The sequence below is a fragment of the Sinohyriopsis cumingii genome, chromosome 17 (assembly GCF_028554795.1).
Source record: "Sinohyriopsis cumingii isolate HCF-2022 chromosome 17, ASM2855479v2, whole genome shotgun sequence".
NCBI lineage: Eukaryota > Metazoa > Mollusca > Bivalvia > Unionida > Unionidae > Sinohyriopsis > Sinohyriopsis cumingii.
In genome coordinates this window covers 69,790,662-69,814,742 of record NC_142977.1, presented here as the reverse complement: position 1 = coordinate 69,814,742, position 24,081 = coordinate 69,790,662, and the positions used below count along the sequence as shown (strand labels likewise).

The 24,081-nt window shown below is 41.4% G+C and overlaps 1 protein-coding gene across 1 annotated transcript in view; it reads right to left on the bottom strand.

Moving 5' to 3' along the window:
* LOC149779190 (neuroendocrine convertase 2-like) overlaps positions 1-24,081 on the bottom strand; it is a 70,765-nt gene that overhangs the window by 25,663 nt on the left and 21,021 nt on the right. The window contains exons 8-10 of the mRNA XM_089938583.1: positions 18,932-18,996; positions 17,893-17,981; positions 17,161-17,330 (exon numbers count right to left, since the gene is read on the bottom strand). Of these exons, the coding sequence (XP_089794709.1) occupies positions 17,161-17,330; positions 17,893-17,981; positions 18,932-18,996 (324 nt within the window). The remainder of the gene's footprint in view (positions 1-17,160; positions 17,331-17,892; positions 17,982-18,931; positions 18,997-24,081) is intronic.

Here is a 24,081-nt window from a genome sequence, read left to right as displayed (position 1 = left end):
TGAACTTTATTCCTGCAAAAGGCACATGCTGATTCTTTTAGTCGCCTTGTCACAGGAAAATATTACAAATAGCTTTTTGATGTCAAAAAGCAATTTATAAAGATGGGTTGGTGGCAGTGTTGATTCAGTATAAAAGCCACCAGTTGTATAAGGAATTAACCTCACTGCCTCAGTCAAAATCTCTCATGCATGCTGTCAAAAAAATAATTAGTATTTATTTGTATCTTCAGTGTCAAAATATTTTCATTTTTCTGCAATATGTCATTGTCGAACGAAACATCACCAGACCTGAAGGGCATCACCGGAAATAGTTCATGGGTCGACGGGTCTTAATCTTATGAGTACATAGGTGAACTATTCCTGTCTAATCTAGCGGACATTTTAGCGGAGTTAAGAAGTCTGAAACAAATGTATCAGACTTCTTTATCACGACCGAAGAGAATACGACCTTCCCGAGCTAAACACGCCAACCCTGTGACTAAGCCTGTCGTACCACCCTTAGTGATTTCAACCCAATCATCAGAAGTAGGCCTTGGCCGTGGCAAAGGCTTAAGGCAGTTAAAGTTGATTGGTTAAACTCACCCCTACACCAAAATAAAAAGGCCCTTTTCAGGGCCACCCACATTTCTCGAAAAGAAATACAATTTCAATTTGCCAATAACTCAAAAATAAACCCCACCCATTTTACCCTTATAGTACGTGTCTGTGTATGAGTGCGTGAGTGTAGCTTCTTATTTTAAAATCAAAACTCAAAGACACTTACCTTATATCATTCATGTATTCTTTTATCCATTTTTTACAATCCAATCCACAATTCACCACAGAACACTTTAATTAAAAGTTCATTGACTTCTTCTTTCTCCTGTTTAGTCTCTCTGTTTTTTGAATTTCTTCACCGTTTTTTCTTCATTTTCTTCCCTTCTTCTTTTCTTCTCCTGTTTCTTTGCTTCTTTTAAATAGAATTGTCTTCTTTCTTCCTCTTCTTCCTCTGAAGAATCCCTCTCTTCTTTCGAAGAATCCCTCTCTTCTTCCGAAGAATCCCTCTCTTCTTCTGAAGAATCCTTCTTTTCTTCTGACTCCTCTTGTTTCTTTTTTGGGCAATCTGGAGACCAATGTCCTTTTTCTTTACAATAATAACAGGTATCTTGACTTTTGTCTTTTTTAGCCCCTGTTTTTTTTTCTTTTTTGACGGTCTGGACACTCTGAAGACCAATGCCCTTTCTTCTGACAGATATAGCAAGTATCCTGACTCTTATCTCGAAAGGAAGGAGAGTAGTCCGTCGGCTGGTCTGAAGAGAATTTTCTAATGACCCCTCGCAAAGCTCTGACGAAACGTTCCATCTGGGTAGTCTCTTCCATCGTTCTCCTCGGTTTGAGAGTGAAATGAATAGTGAAAGGACAAGACACACCCTTTTTATATACGCTGGTTTGCCATGACTATAAATTAGTCTATGGTGTTTGAACTTGAGTCATTTGACGTTTTGCACTCAAGATGAAACGATCCCATTCATTCGAGAAGAAAGAAGAAGAAGAAGAAAGTAAGAGGCAGAAACGTGATCTATCGCCTCGTACCAGGGCTGAAATCTTGGCACAAATTCATGCCAGTGATTTTGAAGAGGACATGAGTGAACCAGAATCCGAACCCTCTAAACCAAGTTCACCACCCTTAGTCAACCCTGAAAAGTACTATTCCATTCGAGAGACGGAAAAGCGCTCCTCTAGAAAATTTAGAACCACGGCTTACACCTACACGGTGAAGTTTAAAGATTTCAAGGCCGACGTACCCTTGGAGAAAGCAGAAGGGTTTATCACCGAGATGTGGGATTCTTTGCTCACCGCACTCAAGCGACAATGTCAAGCCAAAGAAGACGATCGCTTGACACTATCCATAGATCACGACGGTTTGAAATCCCCTGTTTGGATCGAGTTTAGCAGACCCGCAGAACTGACCCCTTCCAAAGTCATGGACAAGATACAACAGGTGCAACAATCTAATGACCAGTTTGACATCACCGATGGTAAAGCCACACTGAAAATGGCCCACGTCTCTCCTCCTCAAGGGACTGGACGCAAAAAGATGTTATTGGTGGACGACCTTCGCAACACCAAAAAGGGTCTCGTCCGAATTAACAACCCTCAAGACCAAATGTGTTTAGCCCGTGCCATCGTGGTGGGACGAACCAATGCCAACAAGAACGACACGAGAGAATGGAAAAGAACCTGGAAAACTATTCAACAATCCGACCGAACCAAACAACGAAATGAAGCAGAACTCCTGTTACAACAAGCCGAACTGTCCAAAGACACACCCTGTGGCATTCCTGAGATGCAAAAATTGCAAGATGCCCTAGCTCCACGCTACACCTTGAAAGTGCACCCTCAAGAAATGCGTGGAACTCTGTTGTTTCGAGGCCAAGATTTTAAGGACGGAAAATACATTCATGTCTATCATCACGATGATCATTTCGATACCATTACCAGTATCACTGGATTCCTGGGATACGGTTATTATTGTGAGAAATGTGACTATGGTTATAACAATCGAGAGCAACACAAGCATTGTGGAATGAAATGCCCAGGATGTTTGGCCTCTCCACCCTGTCTGAGCGAAGGACCAGTGCCTTTGTTCGACTTGTTTGCGCACGTTTGTCAGTCCTACCTGTCACCAACAACATTTGAAAACACAAGGTTCACAGAAGAAATGTGCTTGTCAACTCCTGAGATTGTGCCCTACCTGTGGACAAGGCATACTTACCAATAATGCCAAGGCACACGTATGTCGAGGAAAGAAAAAATGTCACATTTGTCACCACATCGTGGACTTGGAACACCAATGCTACGTGCAAAAATACCAACCCCCACCAGAGAAAGAGGACGGTCACAAGAAGAAAGGCAATTTCATCTTTTTCGATTTCGAATGCATGCAAGAGACCGGCATTCACATTCCTAATTTCTGCGTGGCTCATCGAGCGTGCGAGAAGTGCATTCAAGAACCTATCTTCAGTCATTGCCCTCACTGCAGCAAGATTCCTGGAGGACGTGAAAAAATCTTTCGGGGACCAAACACATTAGCCGATTTTGCCCAATGGGTCTTAGACCCCATCGACAAGACGTGGAGCCAAGAGGACATCGAACGTTACGGAGATTGTCATCGTCATGCCACGGTGATGGCTCACAATTTCTCCGGATACGATGGACAGTTTCTTCTCAGATACTATACGGAACAAGGCACCGAACGTCCTAAAGTGACTTTGAACGGAGCCAAAATCATTTTCATGCAAGTGGGACAAGTACAGTTTAAAGATTCGATGAGTTACTTGGCCATGCCTTTGAGCCGAATGCCTAAAACGTTTGGAATGACAGAAATGGCTAAAGGGTACTTTCCACACTTTTTCAATACGGAAGCCAATCAACATGCCGTTCTATCCCATTTGCCTGAGGCTCACTATTACGACCCCGACAACATGCGTACCGAACAACGAGAAGCTTTCTACGCTTGGTACCAGGCTCACGCCTCGGACCCCTTCGACTTTCAGGAAGAAATGTTAAAGTATTGTCGTTCCGACGTGGACATTTTACGACGTTGCTGTGGAAAATTTCGAGAACTGTTCATGGAACACGGAGGGGTCGATCCTTTGAAAGAAGCTTGCACCATTGCCAAAGCGTGTTCCTTAGTGTACCGCCAACGATTCATGCCTGAAAACACCGTGGCTGTCATCAGTCCTCAAACGACCCACTTTGTCAAACGTCAGTACTCGGTCAAAGCCCTACGCTGGTTACATTACTTGTGCGACAAGGAAGACAAATGGATTCAGCATGCCCGCAACGGAGGAGGCGAAAAGACCATCGGAACGTATTCGGTCGATGGCTGGGACTTAGAAAACCCCAAGATCGTGTACGAGTTTAACGGTTGCTTATTTCACGGATGTCCCGTCTGCTACCCTGACCGTGACACTAAAAATCAGTTTTTACAACGGACCATGGAAGACCTGTACCAGGACACTTGTCAGCGACGCCTAAAGTTAGAACAGGAAGGATACCAAGTGGTGGAAATGTGGGAACACGAGTACGATCACCGTATGAAAACCGATCCCGAGTTTAAACGCCTCGTGGAAAGTTACCAGTTCATGGACCCGCTGAACCCGAGGGATAGTTTGTACGGAGGAAGGACCAATGCCACCTGTTTGCTGTACCAAGCCGACGAAGAGAAAGGAGAAGAAATCAAATACTTGGACGTGTGTTCGCTGTATCCCTACGTGTGCAAATATTGTCGCTTTCCTGTAGGGCACCCGCAATTGCTGACGGAACACATCGACCTGAAAAACATTCGACAATACGAAGGCTTGATCAAGTGCAAAGTTTTACCTCCCACGAACCTATACCATCCCGTCTTACCTCACCATTGTCAAGGCAAACTGATGTTTCCCTTGTGCCGTACTTGTGCCGAAACGTGCAACCAGGACCAACCTTGCCATCACAGCCAGGAAGAACGTGCCTTGACGGGAACCTGGGTCAGCGTGGAATTGTTCAAAGCTCTGGACATGGGATACCAACTGTTAGAAGTGTACGAAATTTGCCACTTTCCCAAGATACAACAGTACCACAAGGGTGACAGTACTCAGAAAGGCATTTTCGCCGACTACGTGGATGCCTTTTTGAAACTGAAACAAGAAGCCAGCGGCTATCCTTCCTGGTGTCACACTCTCGAAGACCAAATACAATTCAAAGAGAAATACTACGAACAAGAAGGCATCTCTTTAGACCACATCGAAAAAAACGAAGGCAGGCGATCGTTTGCCAAAGTGATGTTAAATTGCTTGTGAGGTAAAATGGCACAACGACCGTGTTTACCCAAGACGGAATATTTGACAGAACCTTCCCGCTACTTCCAGATGATTCACGACAAAACCAAATACATGAAACACGTGGACGTCGTTCGAGAGGATTTGATCTTGGTCAATTACGAAGAAGATCTGGACTTTGTACAAGACGACCCCTTTGGAAATGTCATCATTGCGGCTTACGTGACAGCTCATGCTGGCTTAAAATTGTACGAAGCTTTAGAACTGTTAGAAGAACGCGTCCTGTACTTTGACACGGACAGTTGCATTTACATCCATCACCCGATTCAACAGCACCCTGACATCGAAGGAGACCGTTTAGGAGCCTGGACAGACGAGCATCCCGACGACAAGATTCTAAGTTTCGTCAGTGGTGGTCCCAAAAATTACGGCTACGAATACCGGGACAAACAAGGAGAAGTGCACACGACGTGCAAAGTGAAAGGACTGACTCTGAATCATCGTACCAGTCGAGTGGTGAACTTTGGGGTATTGAAAGAAGCCTTGCAATCGGGAGAGGATGGAAACTTTAAAGTGACCACTTATCAACCGAACAAGATTGTACGTTTACCCACTCACCACATCGTCAGTCGGCCCCTGGAAAAAATCTATTAAATCGTGTACCAGAAGCGAGTGAGACTTCCCAATCACTTTACGTTGCCGTACGGTCACATCGATATTGGTCAGCATATAAAAAGGGACAACGTCCAAGACCAATAGTTCATTGTTCATTGAAGTAACTTACCATGTCGTTGACGAAGAAGAAACCAGATTGGTTAGGAGTCAAATGTTGGACATCACCGAGACCAGGGTTTTGAGGCTTGGACACAAGAGGTGGCCCAGTATGCACGAGAGTTATTCAAGGAAAAAGTTACTTTTCAACCTGTGTTAGTGACGGTGCCAGAAGAACCCGTCACCCAGGACAGGACTGTCGTGGACAGGCCTGAAAGACCCTTTCGGGAGGACACTTGTGTGACCTTACCCCCTACTATAGAACTGGTTAGAACTTTACCCAAAACATGTGGTTGTTGTACAGACACTTGTTTTTTATTCCACGTTCATGTGCCTTTTATTCTTGTACTTAAGCCTTTGGCTTTTATGTATTTTTGTCTTTCGTATTCATGTTTGAAAAAAACATTCAATAAACGTGTTCTGAAAAAGTATATAAACTCTTGTCTTGTTTGTTTTTTCGTGTCACAAGTGCCATTCCTCACACCATGGCTACCTCTACTGTCTCTGCTCCCTCTTCCTCTACTGTCAAAGTCATCGACGAACACTTAGATCGTGCCAGTTGGGAGGCTTTGTATCTTCGCCATCCCTTTAACATGCTCATTGCTGGACCTAGCGGTTCTGGCAAAACCGAATTCGTCAAACGTTTGATCGAACATAAACATCATTTGATCGATCGACCCCCTCAACGGATCGTGTGGTGTTACAAAGAGTGGCAATCAGCGTACAGCCTCTTGCGAGAAAGTCAAGGCGATTCCATCGTGTTTGTGGAAGGCATTCCTAAAGAAGACGACGGCATCGTCTCTGACTCCCGTCAAACCCATTTGGTCATTTTCGACGACGTGTTAGGAGAAGACGAAGAAGAAATTAAACTGTGGTTCACGCGCAAAGGGCATCACCGTAATGCCAGTGTCGTTTACATCACCCAAAATTTGTTTCAACAAAGTAAAGCCCATCGCACCATCAGTCTCAATGCGCATTACGTGGTCTTGTTTAAAAGCCCTCGAGATAAATCGCAAGTGCAAGTCTTAGCCAAACAGTTAGGAACACCTTGGCTGACTCAGGCGTACGACGATGCCACTCAAACGCCACACGCCTATTTACTCGTCGATTTGAAACCTACGACTCCCGAGGATTTGCGATTTCGTACCCACTTGTTTCACCACTGGTGCCAAGACGGAGGGCCTGTCCTGTACACGTCTCCGTCCTCGACTTCATTTCACTCCCCATAAAAAATCTATAAAAACCTCAGACCCTTTTTCGTCTGTCTCACACAGTGCGAACATGACGTCCCTTCAGTCGCATCTTCCCGTCAAATTGATTCGTGCCTTGTATGGCATCAGTCGAGAAAAAATTCCACAAACACGAGCTCGTGTCTTAGAAGCTAGTCTCAAAGAAGTCTTACGATGGTTCACGGTGACGGCACGTCAATTACTCCAATGAATCATTCAGATTCCTCATCAAACCAAACGCTTTTTTGATCGAAACAAAGTCGCTTTGGTCCAACTGGCCGATCCCCGCATCGACACTCAAACCAAAAAACAAATCATTTTGAAACCTGGAGGGAGCGGTACTCTAGGAGGGGTCATCATTCGCTCACTCTTAAGATGGGATCCTAATGCCCCCAAAGTTATACCCAAGACAAAAGTCCAACAAAGCCCCAAGAAGAAAAAGACCAGGTCCCCAAGGAGAACTTCTCCAGTGGCAGGACCCTCCTCTGACCAGACACCACCACCACCCCGGAAAAAGAAAAGAAACCCTCAGAAAAAGAAAAGTCCACAGAAAACTAGTCGCAAGAGAGGCACTGCGGCCAGGACGCAACCTTACACTCGCAAACCACGACCTGCCACGGCGGTGACTGCGTCTCCGGCAGCTTCACGTTTGTCCACTTCTCCGTTAATGACACCCAGAACTGAAGAGTACTTGGAGACGTTGATCACACCAAGAACTTCTCCGTTGATGACCCCCAAAAGAACTTCCCCAGTGGCAGGACCTTCCAATTTAGTGGCAGTGGCTGCTGCTCACAAAGTACCTTCTCCCAAAATCAAAGTTCAAGAAAGATCGGGCATGTTACAAAGTTTACTGGATTTGTCCAAGCAAGAACTGGCTCGATTTAGTCCGTTACGTACCCCTGCACGACGTGTGATGCCTGTCCTCAAACTAATACGACGTAAAGACAATCAGTGGCGACGCGTTCCAGTATAAAAAAGGCCTGTGACCAAGTCGGGTATCAGTGTTTTTTGGTGCTCCTGAAGACTCAAAGATGTCACCCTCCAGAAAACCCCAAGGAAAGAAAAGGAAAGGACTGCCACCACGTTTAGCCAAACATGGGGACATGTTATCTGTCCTGTCCAAAGCTTCTCCACCCCTATGAAAAAAACTCATTCAAACAGCCTCCAAAGAGGTCATCGATACCGTGTGCGAATGTTGTTTGAACGTTTTGAAAGGCACGATCCCTTTGTCCAAACACCAGAAACAATGCTTAGGCAAACATCGTCACGTTCTTCGCCAAATGGTTCAAAAGAAAATTCCCATTCGTCAAAAAAAGAAGATGTTAGTGCAACGTGGAGATATTTTACCTCTCTTGTTAGGCCCCATACTGAAAGGAGTCTTGGGAACCATGTTGGGAGGACTGGTGGGAGCAAGATAAAAAGGCCTCGGAAGTTCCAAGATCTCAGAATTGACCCCTGACAACCCCATGGAAGGACGAAAACTAGCTTTAGTGCCTTACAAACGATGGATGGAATACCATCGGTGGCAAGAACAATACACCCCGCATTTACCTCCCAATCCCAATTTGAGCGAGATGTCCCAGTTACAACACGAATTGCAGTCCTTGATGGATCGCCAAGATTTGTCCGAAACAGAAAAATCGCAAAAGTACGGTCAACTCTTGCAACGACCGCAACTCTTTCACCAGAAAGCTTTAGACGAAACAGCTCTACCCACTCTGAAAGATTTTAAGACCTTGATGAAAAGTCCAGCACCATCACCAGTACCAGTACCAGTACCAGTACCACCAGTACCCGTGACCAAAACAGAAAATGGAGAAGAAGAGGAAGGGTTTCAAACTCCACTAGAAAAAGTACGCAAGTTAACAACACCACCTACCTCCAGAATTGGATGGATTAAAAAGATGATGGTCACCCCTTCTTCCTCACAAGAGAAAAAGAAAGTGAAGACAGAAGTGAAGACAGAAGTGAAACAAGAACCGATATCCCCCGCTCAGACATCCTTCTCCTCTTCGACACCTATTGCTGGCCGCACACGCAAAGCATTGCAATCCATGAAAATACCCCAAGAGAAAAAGAGTAGCATCCTCCAAGAGTGGGTGTCTTATTAACACAAAAAAAAATGGAAAAAGTCTTAGCCAGCATTTACTACGATCGCTCCCATCCTGCAGGTTACGCAGGAGTTCAAAAATTGTATCGTGCTGCCAAAACGCGACTGAAAAGTCTCCGTTTACCTCAAGTGCAACGATGGTTACAAGAACAAGCTACCTACACTTTACACAAACCCATTCGACGCAAGTTTGCCAGAAGTCGCACCCGAGTGGAAGGCATCGATCATCAATGGCAAGCCGATTTAGCCGATGTCTCTCATTTGGCCAGCTACAATCGTGGCTACAGGTATTTGTTTTGTGTCATCGACGTCTTTTCCAAATTTGCCTGGGTCGTGCCCTTGACTTCCAAATCGAGCAGCGAGTTAGTGCGAGCCCTGCAACGGGTGTTGAAACAAAGCGGTCGTCACCCTCTTCGATGGCAAACAGACAAAGGCACCGAATTTCTGAACCAAGCTTTCCAAAAAGAATTAAAGAAACGTGACATTCATTTTTTTACCACCGAGAATCCTGAAACCAAAGCCAGCATCGTGGAACGTTTTCAACGCACTTTGAAAGAACGCATGTGGAAATATTTTACGCATCACCACACTCTGAAGTACATCGACATCTTACCGCACCTGGTGCAAGCGTACAACCAATCTTACCATCGAAGCATCGGACGTGCCCCGCAAGACGTGACTCCCGACAACGAAGTGTTGGTGTTTGAGCGTCTGTTTGGTACGTCCCGACGAGGGCTGTCCCCGAGAAAAGTGGAATGTTGGCCGTAGGAGATTGGGTGCGCATTGGCAAAACCAAACGCACTTTCGACAAAGGTTACTTACCTAATTGGACGACCGAATTGTTTCGCGTCACTGGACGAGTGCATGGCCGTCATCCTGCCGTCTATAAATTGGAAGACATGAACGGAGAAGTGCTCAAAGGAACGTTTTACTTACCCGAGTTACAACGTGTCACCAAAAAAGAAGACGACGTGTACGACATCGAAAGCATTCTCGAACGCAGAACCCGTAAAGTGGGCAAACGACGTGTCAAAGAAGTCAAAGTACGTTGGAAAGGATATCCACCCAGTTTTGATTCTTGGATCGACGCTTCGCAAGTCATCGACTATAAAAAGGAGTGACCATCATGCCCCTTCACACAGCAGACGCAGCTACGTCGACCACTCCTCCTTCACCTAGTTCTTCTGTGCAAGATTTACAAAAACAACCCTTGTGGGTGTGGTGTGGAGAACGTGTGCCTAAAACGCAAATCGTCTTTTTCTGCCAAATCTTCGTGGTGTATTGTGTCATCGGGGCAGACATTGCCAATTTGAGTTTGCAACAAGGAGACAAACAATTGTGGACCATTTTATTGAGCAGTTGCATCGGTTACCTGCTTCCTAATCCCTCCCTGAAATTCACCTCGAACGGGAACCCCGGGAACCTTGTGTCCAGTGCCAGTGCCAGTCACCACTTCAACCACAATCAGAACCCCATTTTAGACGGAGACACGCCTCTGATGTCCAGTAATATCCCCTCGGACAGCCACAGAACTCTGGAATTATGAGTCACCAAAACCAATTTTACTTAACTTTACCCAGTGACAGTTCCATGGAGGTGTTTCCCAAGAACACGTTGTGCTGTTACACGGCCAAATTACCTCAGGCCATCCAGTTAGATCACGAAGCCCATTGGGAAGTAGCTTTAGTAGAAATGATTCACCCGACCCAAGTCCTCAATGTCCTTCCCAATCAAAATTTTTTTGATGTGGAAGTTCATGACGAGCAAATGCAACAGTGGATGGATAGCAATGTCAAATATGACAAGAAAACCCGTACACAAAAGTACACCACCTATCACTTGTTCATTCCCCCAGGCTATTATTTTAGTGGTCAACATTTGGTCAGCACCATAGCCTCCAGGTTTAATGTCGTGTTTCTGAAAGCTTTGGAGCATGTCAACAAAAGTGTTACCATGGAGTACCACAAAGCAGCTCGTCGCTTCTTGATGAAATTTGAACGAAGTAAAATCGTGTCCATTTTATTTTGTCCTGAATTGTTTGACATGTTGGGCGGAGACATGGACATGAGAAAGGCCATGCTCAAGAAAAACGAATTACCCATCGTTTACGACAACGAGTCTTTTAGCAAGTTATTTCGTGCCCCAGTAGAACTGAACCAAGGACTGAATTTGATGTTCGTGTATTCCGATGTGGTGGAGTACAACGTGGTGGGACACACCTCCGTACCGTTACTGCGTGTCATTCCTTTCAAAGTGGATTCTGCCACGAACACTGACGAGGAAGGTGGAAACACTTACCACGTCCACCGCGAATTTGTACATCCCCACTATTTGCCTGTCAGTAAGTCGTATTTGGACACGGTCAACATTGCTATAAAAGGAGATCTGGGACAAAATATTCCATTCACCAAAGGAAAAGTCACGGTGAAACTCCATTTTCGAAAACGGTTCTCTCACGACTCGTAATTAAGTCATGTATCCAGTGTACCGAGGGGTTGCTCGACAGCGAGGACACGGCTTAGGAGACATGTTAAAATCGGCCTTTCGTTCGGTGGCCCCGGTGTTGAAACCGATGGTGACACGCGGATTGCACGCCTTGAAAGATGCGGCACTGACGCAAGGCAAAGAATTTCTCCAAAATGTCATCATCGACAAACAAAACCCTAAAGAAGCCTTCATGAGGGCAGGCAAAAATGTCTTGCTGCAAACGGGCAAAGACATTTTAGGCCAACGAGAAACACCTATAAATGCCCTGCACGCTACCGAGTCAGGCATTCAGCAAGGACAAGGCAGAAAGAGACGACGAAGAAAACACCCTTTCACCAGACTTCAAGCGAGAAAGGCCAAGAAAAGAAGAACCGTTCGAGACTTAGACGTTTTCGATTATTGAGAAAAAAGAGACAAAAAAATGATGCACCGAGAATCTTGCGCTTGTTCCAAGACGGAACTGGATCTGTTTGCCATGCCCCCCACGATGATGACGATGCAAGAATCCCAGTGGGTGGAATTTCACCCCGTCTCCTCACTGACCGATTCCGCTCCCATCGAGTTTGAAATCAAAGGACAGCATGAAGATTACATCGATCTGAATAGCAGTTACTTTTACCTGAAAGTCAAAATTCTAGATAAGACTGGAGGTGCTATAGACGATGAAGCAGTAGCTCCCGTCAACAATTTCATGCATTCCTTGTTCAGTGGAGTGGACTTGTACTTTAATAACAAACTGGTCAGTAGCAGCATGGATACTTACCCTATCGTGCCTACCTGGAAAATCTCTTGACGTACGGAATAGATGCCAAGAACACTCATCTCAATGCCTGTGTGGTATGGGAAGCTGACGAACCTACCAAGTTTGAAATATTGGAAACTGATGAAAAGAAAGACAACAATGATGGATTTGTAGAACGAAGAAAGAGAATCACGGGAGCCGACACAAGTTTAGAACTGATGGATCGTTTGCATTTGGACATGTGGTTGCAAGAAAAGTATTTGCTGAACGGGGTGGATGTCCGCCTGAGACTGAATCGTAGCAGTGCCGCTTTCCATTTGATGGCTGATAGTGACAGTTACAAAACCAAAATCCTAGAAGCCAGACTCTACGTACGCCGTGTGGAAGTGTTACCTAAAGTGGGAAACGACATCAGTCAGACGTTGAGCAGAACGACTGCCAAGTATCCCATACGACGCGTGGAAGTGAAAACCTTCACCATTCCCAAGGGACAGCGATCCATGATCGAAGATCATCTGTTCCAAGGACAGTTACCCAAACGTTTGATCGTTGGTATCGTCGAGAATACAGCCTTCAACGGAGCTGCCGAAAAAAATCCTTTCTACTTTCAACACTTTGGCGTGTCCAAAATCGAAGTCAGTCGCGATGGCAAGACCTTGTGTACCCGACCTTTCGAACCTGACTTTGCCAAGAAGAATTACTTGAGATCGTACTTGTCCATGTACGAAGCCACCGGACAGTTAGGAACCAATACCAGTCACGGTATTACGTACGAGGATTATGCAGGAGGCTACGCTTTGTGGGCTTTCGATTTCACTCCAGACCAAGGCAGCGACGAGGAACATTTCCACCCTATAAAATCCGGCCAGATTCGTGTGGAAATTCAGTTTAAAGACCGAGACCCTGATGAAACGGTGAACGTCATCCTGTATGCAGAATTCGATAATACCATAGAAATCAACAGTTTGAGAGAAGTCATCCTAGATTACTAGAAACCATGGAAGACTGTTATCCCTCTTTACCTAGTGGAGAAACTTTTAGTGTTGCATTGTTGTTAAAAATGTTAGAGTTGTTGTTTAGTGTTAAGTGATTTTTGAATAAAAAATGTTGTGTTTTGAAAAATTTGTTTGATGTTATATTGTTGGATTATTGTTAAAAAATGTTAGAGTTGTTGTTTAGTGTTAAATGATTTTTGAATAAAAATTGTTGTGTTTTAAAAAAATGCCTTTGTCTTTTGTTTAGCTATAAGAATGTTGGATTGATGCTCTTTCATTTCTTACTATCCCTCTCATGACACTCACTAAACTTGCGACTCAAAAACCGTGTGGGGGATGTTTTCCTTCACGTCCGCGCTTTGACTTTAAGAACCGGGTTGTTTCCAGTCTAACCATCCATTGTCGACTCATCCTCCTAAGAAGATGTGCTCCAAACTAGCTAAACTCAACGAAGCCTACTTGAATTTGCATAGGGTCAGACACAGTCTGATACCGAAGCCAGAAGAAATAGAGAATGTGAGAATGTTAAAAATCACTGAAGACCTGATAGAAGAGCTCTTCAGAGAAGAAATGAACAGGGAAAAAGAAGAATGGACAGAGAAGTACAGACTTCAGAGACAGCAGCAACAACAACAACAACAAGAGCAGCAGCAGCAACCTGAAACTGACAGAGGCTTTGTCGATTGTCGTATCGACACCAAAGAGTTCTTCTTCTCTTTCCGAAGAAGCAGACCTATCGCCAGAAAGTCTATCCTCAGAGGACATCGCATTCTTAGAAACTAAAAGGAATGCCATAGCAAAACAAAAAAACCAGCCCTTTTCAGGGCTACCCAATACTCTAGAAAAGAAATAACAATCGATTTGCCAATGTGTGTAGGTAGAGTAGTGTGAAAATAAACACTAACTCTTTTTTTAAAAAAAATGTGAGGGTATGTGGATAGTCTACTGAAGTGATTTATAAAAAATTTTAAAATAGTGATGGGTAGCATAAAAAAGTGAGTGAGTGTTTCTTTTAGGTCCGCGCGTTGTTGTTTTTTTTTTTGGTTATGATCTAGGTAAGATCAATTTTATGTTTTTAGGGGATGTTTTCCATCACGTCCGCGCTTTCACTATAAATTGAAACTCGTTCGGCAGTCCAGCTACCCTTGTTGATTGATCAACACCAAAAATGAACACGAGACTGGAGAAACTGTTGGAACTTCATGTGCATCTGGAATATGCCAGGCGCATATTAAATGAACTGGCCGCGGAAGCCATTGTGGAGGAGGGAAGGATAAGAGAGGAGGAGGAAAGAAGAAACAAAGAAGAGGAGGAGAGAAGATATAAAGAAGAAGAGGAAAGAAGATACAAAGAGGTGGAGAGAAGATACAAAGAAGAGGAGGAGGAGGAAAAGGAGAGAAGAAGAAGAAATTTCAGAATCCCAGAGAGCGAAAATTGGGATTCTGAAGCGACATATCCTGCCTCTGCTCTCTCCCCCAAAAAGGTAAAAAGTAACTGGGGGACAAGATGTGTATGCGGCGCCAGGCCTGGAAGGTGCCACCATTAACCAGGTGTCCATGAAGTTCCAAACAAAAAAACCAGCCCTTTTCAGGGCTACCCAATACTCTAGAAAAGAAATAACCATCAATTTGCCAATGTGTAGGTAGAGTAGTGTGAATATAAACACTAACTCTTTTTTAAGATAGTGTGAGGGTATGTGTTTGTGTGTTGGTGCTTGTAAGAGCTAAGGTATGTTTGTGGGAATAGTAGATTATGGGTTTCTTTATTGTTTCTTAGCGTAGGTGAAGAGTATAGTTAGGGTTCTGTAAGCGCTCACGTACGATTGTGTGGATAGTAGATTATGGATTTTGTTTATTGTTTCTTAGCGTATGTGGAGAGTATAGTTAGGGTTTTGTAAGCGCTCACGTACGATTGTGTGGATAGTAGATTATGGATTTGTTTATTGTTCTTAGCGTATGTGGAGAGTATAGTTTGGGTTTTGTAACCGCTCACGTACGATTGTGTGGATAGTAGATTATGGATTTGTTTATTGTTTCTTAGCGTATGTGGAGAGTATAGTTTGGGTTTTGTAAGCGCTCACGTACGATTGTGAGGATAGTAGATTATGGATTTTGTTTATTGTTTCTTAGCGTATGTGTTTGTGTGTTTGTGTTTGTGTGTTTGTGTTTGTACCCGCTCACGTACGATTGTGTGGATAGTAGATTATGGATTTGTTTATTGTTTCTTAGCGTATGTGGAGAGTATAGTTTGGGTTTTGTAAGCGCTCACGTACGATTGTGAGGATAGTAGATTATGGATTTTGTTTATTGTTTCTTAGCGTATGTGGAGAGTATAGTTTGGGTTTTTATTATATGAAATGAGAAAGTATAGTTTGGGTTTTATTATATGAAATGAAAAAGTAGGGGATGTTTTCCTTCACGTCCGCGCGTTGTTTGGTCATGATCTAGGTAAGATCAATTTTACGTTTTAGGGGGATGTTTTCCTTCACGTACGCGCTTTAAGTATAAGAACCCACAGTATTCGTCGTTCAAACCATTCTGCAAAGAATAAAAAAAGAAGATGGCTTCTAACCAAATGGACAAAATACAAACATTACAAGACGTTTTAGACAACTTAGGAATGATGGAGCAGATGTTGATAAGACTGGTTGAAGACCATTATTCCTATAGTCCCCATCGTGTAAAGATGGAAATTAATAACTTAAAAAAGGTAAAGGACAAGATTAGTGGTGTCATGAAAGAGATAAAGGAGGAGAAGGAGGATGAAGAGGAAAGAATAAGAATAAGCAAATGGAACAAAAAGATTGAAAAAGAAGAAGAAAATGAGAAGAGGAAGAAAGAAGAGGAGGAAGAGAAGAAGAAAGAAGAGCAGGAGAAAAAGAAAGAGAAGAAGAGAAAGAGTGTTGGAGATAAAATAAGAACTTGGTGGAGAAAAAGAAGAAATTAGAAGCAGAAGAAGAAGAAAACCCAAAGGCCCTTTTCAGGGCCAGCCATATTTCTCGAAAAGAGATAGCCTTTCCATTGCCTACCCCTTTTTAAAAAAATTTAAAAAAAAAAATCCCATATTCAATTCCCCTTGACGCTATAAAGTCCCACCCTGTTTAAATTCCTTTGACGCTAAACCGTCCCACGATTTTTCTCCATGTTAATTTCCCTTGTCGCTAATCTGACCCACGATTTTTCTCCATGTTAAATTTCCCTTGACGCTAATCTGTCCCAGGGGTCTCTGTAATGCTAATTCCCATTGACGCTAATGTATCCCACCTTACTACTAACAAAGTCTTGAACATAGTGGCGATAAACCATTTGATTTGTATTGATTCAAGACAAGACCGGTGATGATCCTAATTGTTACCACACGACTATCACTTTACTGAGAACCTTACAATTTGTTACAGGGTGTAATGAATATCACTTTACCGGGTACCTTGCAATTTGTTACAGGGTGTAATGAATATCACTTTACCGAGTACCTTACGATTTGTTACAGGGTGTAATGAATGTCACTTTACCGAGTACCTTGCAATTTGTTACAGGGTGTCAATATCACTTTACCGAGTACCTTACGATTTGTTACAGGGTGTAATGAATATCACTTTACCGTGTACCTTGCAATTTGTTACAGGGTGTAATGAATATCACTTTACTGAGTACCTTACGATTTGCTACAGGGTGTAATGAATATCGCTTTACTGAGTACCGTACGATTTGTTACAGGGTGTAATGAATATCACTTTACCGAGTACTTCACAATTTGTTACAGGGTGTAATGAATATCACTTTACTGATTACCTTACGATTTGACTTTTGTTCCTTAAGTAACTACCATGTTAGTCACATTTTCCAGCGCATATTTGCGTTTGGCAGCATGTTTCTTGTGCGATACAGTTGTTATTTGATCTAATACACTTGTGCATTTTTTGATAATGTTTTCGCCAATAACGAAATCTGAAAATGTAATGAGATAAATAAGCAAATAAACATAATATTGTATTAGCCGTAAGAGCACAACTTATCATACGAACATATTTAATCCCATTTTCAATTGCAGCTGACGTTAATGTCCTCATTGGTGAAAAACCATATCCATCGTCTGGCCCCCAGCTGTTTGAATAAATATCGATCTTGGAGAACTCGTGGGACAGGGAGTTTCCTTCCATCAAATCGGTCGTTCTTGACCCGAGCAAACGGATTCCTAAGAAAGATTTAAAGTAAAAGTTTTAATTTGTCGATACTATTACTACCCTTGTTATTACTATTACCTATACTATTATATATATTATTACTATTAAACATAGTCATCAACATCATCATCATTATCATCATCATCATCATCATCATCATCGTCCTAAGGCAGCCAGTAGACATATTCCCAAAATGTTGCGGTCTGCCCAAAAGTGTCGATTCCGACAGAGAATTAGCAATCTATAATCACCTATACAAGGACACAGACGACGACTACCTTTCTGCCATGTTGCTTTGGGCACGTAAGGAAGGGCAAAATTTGGTAATACTATTTCTCCGCCATCTTGCTTCTTTCAAACCGAGTATGAACTTAGGTAGGATCAATAACCTTACACGAACGCATCCAAGATGGCTAAATTGGCCGATCAAAGACAAGAGTTAAAAGCGGTACAAGCAGTCTCACAGCCAGAACATAGCACTTAGATTTAATAAGTTTATTAAAAACATTATTTGTTTAATGTTAACAGCTAGAGACTGGAAAAAAGCTGTGAATTATGTTTGTTCGTATTTACCCACAATGTTTGCTTTGTATGCAATTCCTGCTATGCATTCGTTATTGTCCCTCTCAGCTCCAATCAGACCAGCGCAGTTTGTCCCATGCCTGATCGTAACGAAAAATGCCATAAAAAGAAAACAAATATAGTCCGTCAGCCGCCATTAGTATGTAAGATAGAAGGCTGATAGACGGATAACGTCATAAGAAATGTGAAATAAATAAATAAATAAATATGTGACTTGACAAGCTTGGGAACATAATCATCTTTTAATGGTTTTGTACTATAGACAAAACACCAAGGCAAGTGAGAACCGTGTGGCCTCTAAGGACATGTCCGCATCGAATTTTGAACCATGTCAATATAATTAGAATCAAGATCTATAACATAAACGGAGATTTGGCAAGTATCGATATAAGTTCATTGTAATTTCCTTTCCACTTATTTTGAGTAACCTATGAAATAAAGCGTCGTATTTCGTGTTAAGGAGCATTGTTGTTAGCAATCACCTTTTTCAAATGACATTTTCCACTTTCGACAATTTACAAATAATGTGACTGTGGATCAGAAAATGTCAAAACGATAAGACTACATTTTAGTTCTTTTCCAGTCAGATTTACTTACTGATAAGTATATTTTTATTCTAATCACATCATGACCATGCTTAGAAATCCGTAGTCCAGCTTTAAAAAGAAATGTTTGAAAAACAAACCATTGCGCAATGTCCCTTAATGTCTTTCATCCTGCATTGACAAGAAAGTAGGTAAGAAAATATGAGGTACTTCTAACTGTATGTATTTGCATGAGTAAACCAGAATGGAACGATATAATATGTAACATAAAATCAATATTGCGAGTAAGTCTCTCTCACTTTGATTTACTTTAATTTCGCTCTGCCACCCTCAATAGATGAAATGCACACTGAGAATGACACAGTTGATTATTTATTGTAAAAATGTTACCAGACTCACCATTATTGAATGAGAATAGCTTTGCATTGAGAGAGAGAGAGAGAGAGAGAGAGAGAGAGAACAAGCTTGTGGAAAACTCTACTCACGTATGCCCTGACACTGGTGATGGATCCGGCACATCTATGACATAGTCATAATGATAGTCCGACCGCTGAAATAGATTTGCATTTTCGCGATTCTAAGAGTAAAAAAACGAACTCTTTATGTTGTGTTTGGATTGGGTTGTCTTTTTGTAGATTAAAAGCCATCTTTCAGCATATAACAAACTATACATGGCGGCTAGTATATTTGGTGGAGGAAACAACAGGGAAACTACCGTAAATTGCCACCTACCCATGGGAAAAACCTAGAATTCTTTTTAACATAGCCACGATGTCTGAGCCGAGATTCGAACTCACACGGACTGGTTAGATATCACTGATCTGTAAAGGCAAGCACCTTTGAAGACATGACCAACCCGAGCCCATGACTTACGGTGTACTGTTATCTGTCATTTGTTGCAGTAACAAGGACAACTATCATTGGATCAAATACAGTATAAGCTTTTGACGGGTTTAAATGAAATATCAGATTTAGTATTTGGCTTTGCAGATATGTTTAGGGGATAATTCTTGGATCCGTTTTAGTTGTCTTCCAAAAGCAAGCTGGGTAGACCTTGCGACAACAACATATTTCAGTCCACAGTTTTATCATTCAAGTCCTCCAGGGCATTATCCAGCACGAATTCAGTAATGATTTGAATAGATGACTGACTCGATATTGTTTTCTTATATTTTCAAACTACACGACTTACATTTGGAGGTGTTGATACAATGCAAATTGATACATCAACACTGTGTCTATCAATACGCATATTTTTATGGTTGCAATGTAGCATGATGTCCCGTCCGTCATATTATCCTGACATCGGCCCGACTAGTCCTAACACTAACCTCTTAACGCCAAGCGAGGCAACTGTTAGTACCATTTTTGTAAGTCTTTGGTATGACTCGGCCGGGGATCGAACCCACGACCTCCTGTATCCAAGGCGGACGCTCTGACCACTGGAGCGGTCTACATTGACTATGTTATTCCCTAAACCTAGCAATGCACGTTCCGTGATCTCTTATTATTAAAGCAGAAATTAGGCTGGTGGCGGTGTCCAACTACACCCTTGTAATCTACATTTTTCTAACTAACAGTAACTATGTCAACGATTGACGCACAAAATGTCAAACAATATTGTCTCCTGCACGCGATCATGTTTCCCAGCCCTTAGTTTGTTGGAAGATATGAAGTTCTGAGCTCTTGGAATATGACCTCTCTTGGGTGAACAAATCTTCATATACAACCCAAACAATGACAATAAATGTAAAATATAATTGAAGTCCCATCCAAGCTATTGTTTTCTGTCTTTCTTTTTCCCCTTCATGCATACATGCATACATACATACATACATACATACATACATACATACATACATGAATTATCTACGGTGCGAGCGAGTATGATGTTCACGTAAATATGTTTATGAACACCCATAGAAATTTTCAAAAACTCAATAAAATCGCAGACGATTTTTTGGGCACTCCATTGACTGCTGACGTGAAACTCTTTGATATCAAGACGAGCATTGAAATGATTTTAAAAAACAAACACTAGAAGAGGTCATAAGTGGAATTCCTGATATCTTTAACAAAATTAATCTGATTAAACCCCCACAAACAGATTGTCAATATAGTATATACAGTGTCATCAGGATTCTCAACATGGTCACAGCAAAATTATGCTATCAAACATACCCCGGAAGTCACTGGTGTGTACAAACTGTCTGTGTTAAGCACTGCAAAATTTATTATATATACTACATATCCCTGGCGGCATTCAACTGATAAGTTTTTCGGAGTTGTGTCTATTGGTTAAATAGCGGAGGCGAAAGAAACATTTATAATGGAAGCAGCTGATAAGAAATTAACTGCATCATCTTCCTGGTGGTGTCTTGAATTTGTTGCTGAAACACTTCAATTGGTTACTGCATAAAATACAATGGCCTTAACACAGTTAAGTGTTCAAAAATGCTGATATGATCAAGCACGTTAATAGCACAAAGCGCTAAAATCCATCGTGGATGATTATACAACGGAAGTTATAAAAAAAAATATTGAAGACGAGCAGTTCTCATCGGCGTAGTATTATCAGCGTTAACACCAGTAACCGCAGCAGTATCAATGACAATATGTGTTTCCTGATCGGCAACCGTCGCTGTGGTTTTTAATATTATCGCCAAAATATATATCCACGTGAACGAGTAAAAAATTGCATGATTATGCACGGCAACACGCGCGTATACTAAATTGTCGTCGCTAATATCATCAAGCCTCAATGACGTAACGGTATTAGATTCTGATTTGACACAATACGTAAGATCTACAATGAGGTAATTGATTTCGAAAACCATGATTTAAATAATGACAGAACTACTTCAGCACGTAGTCTCAAATACAACCTCGCTGAAAACCACGATGATATCAGTAAACTCCATTAGTTCAATATTAATTTTCCAACCGCGATTCCAGTAAAAGAAATAGCTCTGGCGTAGTTGCGAATATACTACAGTTGGCTCAATATTAGATCAAAATCATTCGGCGGACTGCAGTCAAATACTTCGTTGGTATTTGCAAATAAAAATAAGCCAGATGTAACGCCTGACTGGCAGGTTGTCGGAATATCCACGGCGAGTTATCAAATAGAACAGATCAATGATGAATTTCAGCGCAGATAAAATCCAAGAATGCCATAACCGCACACGAACCGAAATTATCAGCCGTGAAATAAATCAATTCACCCGATTACGCCGTGGACATTTAAAAGTCATCGATCAGAAGTATTTTAGTCTGCCTGAAGTTGCACCACCAGTACATCCAATACCACCTGAACCAACACGGTCTGATTTTACGTCGACGGGTCGTTCGTACCATGGAACTAGTCGAGAATGTAATGACAATTTGTTGTTGAAACTACATAGCAGATATTGGAATGGGCGGGATATATTTGTACTTGAAAATGATAAGACATTTGGTTGTTATATGACAGCAATAACCAACCACGTTGATTTCCGGAGTTGGGAATTGTATCTCATCTTAGGTTGATGGAACATGAACACGAGAATCAACAGAAATAATTACGCCAGAGATTTAACGAGTATCTTTTCGACGTGACATCTACAAAAATTGAAATCATGACACAAATAGAAATACTAAATCAGATTATTGATGATATCGAATTTTTTTCATAATAGACTTATTAATTTGGTTATTGAAGGATCAGGTGAACATATAAGATTTTTTCTTAATCAACATTCGATAACAGAGGCAGATCTTCCGACATTTAATTTTTTATAATATAACCAAGCCAAGTTTTAAAAAAATCAGTTGATATCATTGATGAATTGTTTCCTAAAATAATTGAAAAATGGAAAAAATTAAATCCACAGCAGGATAACATTCTCAGGCACAATGATGACCCGCACTGACAAGGCCGTCATCTTTCTCCGGGAATTGTAAATATATCCTCAGTGATCGCGGTCAATCTTATATGTGATGTAATTGATGGAAGTTATCAGACAAATACTGATATATCAAATCAGGCGCAGCAAGGATATATTCTGTATACTTTTACAACACAAGTGGCACCCGAATATCTGATTGTACAAGAGCCGATCAATCCGGTCTATCTACGATGTTATAATCCGCTATTATCAAGAATAGATTTTAAACTAACTGACCAGAGCAATAATTTGCTTGACCTTCGTGGATAGGTTTTAATTCTGAATCTATATGTAAAATCCTAAGGATTTCCAATCATACGACACTTGAAAAATACCACTGACGCGTGATAGATGCATTGAAAACAGGAGTGAAAAAAATAATCCCCCTCCTTGATTTTCAAGTGGATCTGTCAATTCAACGGAAAAAAGACGGTTAGTATTCACTGACGATCTTTTTTTAACTGATCTGACACACTTTCACTATCATTTTCATGAAATGACTCTAACTTTTATTTTCATTAGTACAATCACTGACAGTTCCTGACATAATTTTTCTTAATTGTCTTATATGAGTGTTAATTGTCTTTTTTGCTTCGTATTGACGAGACAGTTCTGATCTAATTTTTTTCTTTTGCGCGCGCGAGAGAGAGAGACGAATTCCCCCACTTCAATTTATTTTACTGTGGCCAACGATTGAAACATAGCCATCTGAATTCGCTTCACAAACTTGTATTCTGATAGTAGTGTCTACCCACCTTCGTATTTACGGTCTTGTAATGTTTCAAAATGAGAAATAATTTTTTCAGGATTTAGTTTATCAGATATGTTTATGCCATCATGTTCTAATTTCTTAATAGAAGAAATAATATCTTTGATATTGTCATAGTTCATTATACAGTATATAATATATCTTTAAATTATATTTCTCAACCATGTGATATAATACAATTGTGTAAGACACAACCTCTAGATTACTGAAGAAAATATTTCACTTACCTCTGCTGCTTTCACTTCAGTCCAGACCGATAGAAAAAAATGTCCGTCTATTATATACAGATGTTTCCAGTGATTTACACGATGAGTTATTTTAAGCACTTACATAATGAATTATTTTGGAAATTCACGCGATAAGTTATTTTGGGAACGTACACGATAAGTTATTTTTGGGGGAACTCAGGCGATGATATATTTTGGGAACGTACATGATGAGTCATTTTGGGAATTCATATGATTCACTTGAAACACTTGTTTATAAATATAAAGACGGATAATTTTTCTGTCTCAGTCAGACTGAAACGCAAGGCAGCAGAGGTAGGTGAAATATTTTCTGTTAATTATCACCTAGACATTTACATTGTAATAATGCGGCGGCTACTATGACATTAAAAATAATTACTCAGTAACAAACGAGATAAAATCAAGGGGGAAATAATGTTATAAAACAATGTCTGCGCTTGAAATAAATAATATTATTTGTACTTCATTTAAATATAATTCCGTTGTTGTAACATAGGCTGATTAAGCCGCTCTCTTAAGACCATAGTTATTTACTTCCCAGCTCAATTTCGGCTTATTGAATCGTAGTTATTTACTTCCTCGCTCAATTTTGGCTTGTCGAATTAATATTACAGTAATAGGTGTTTCACCGAATCTTTCGTTTCTTCCAACCGTTAACTGTGATTTTTAGGAATATACCCCAGAGACTCGGA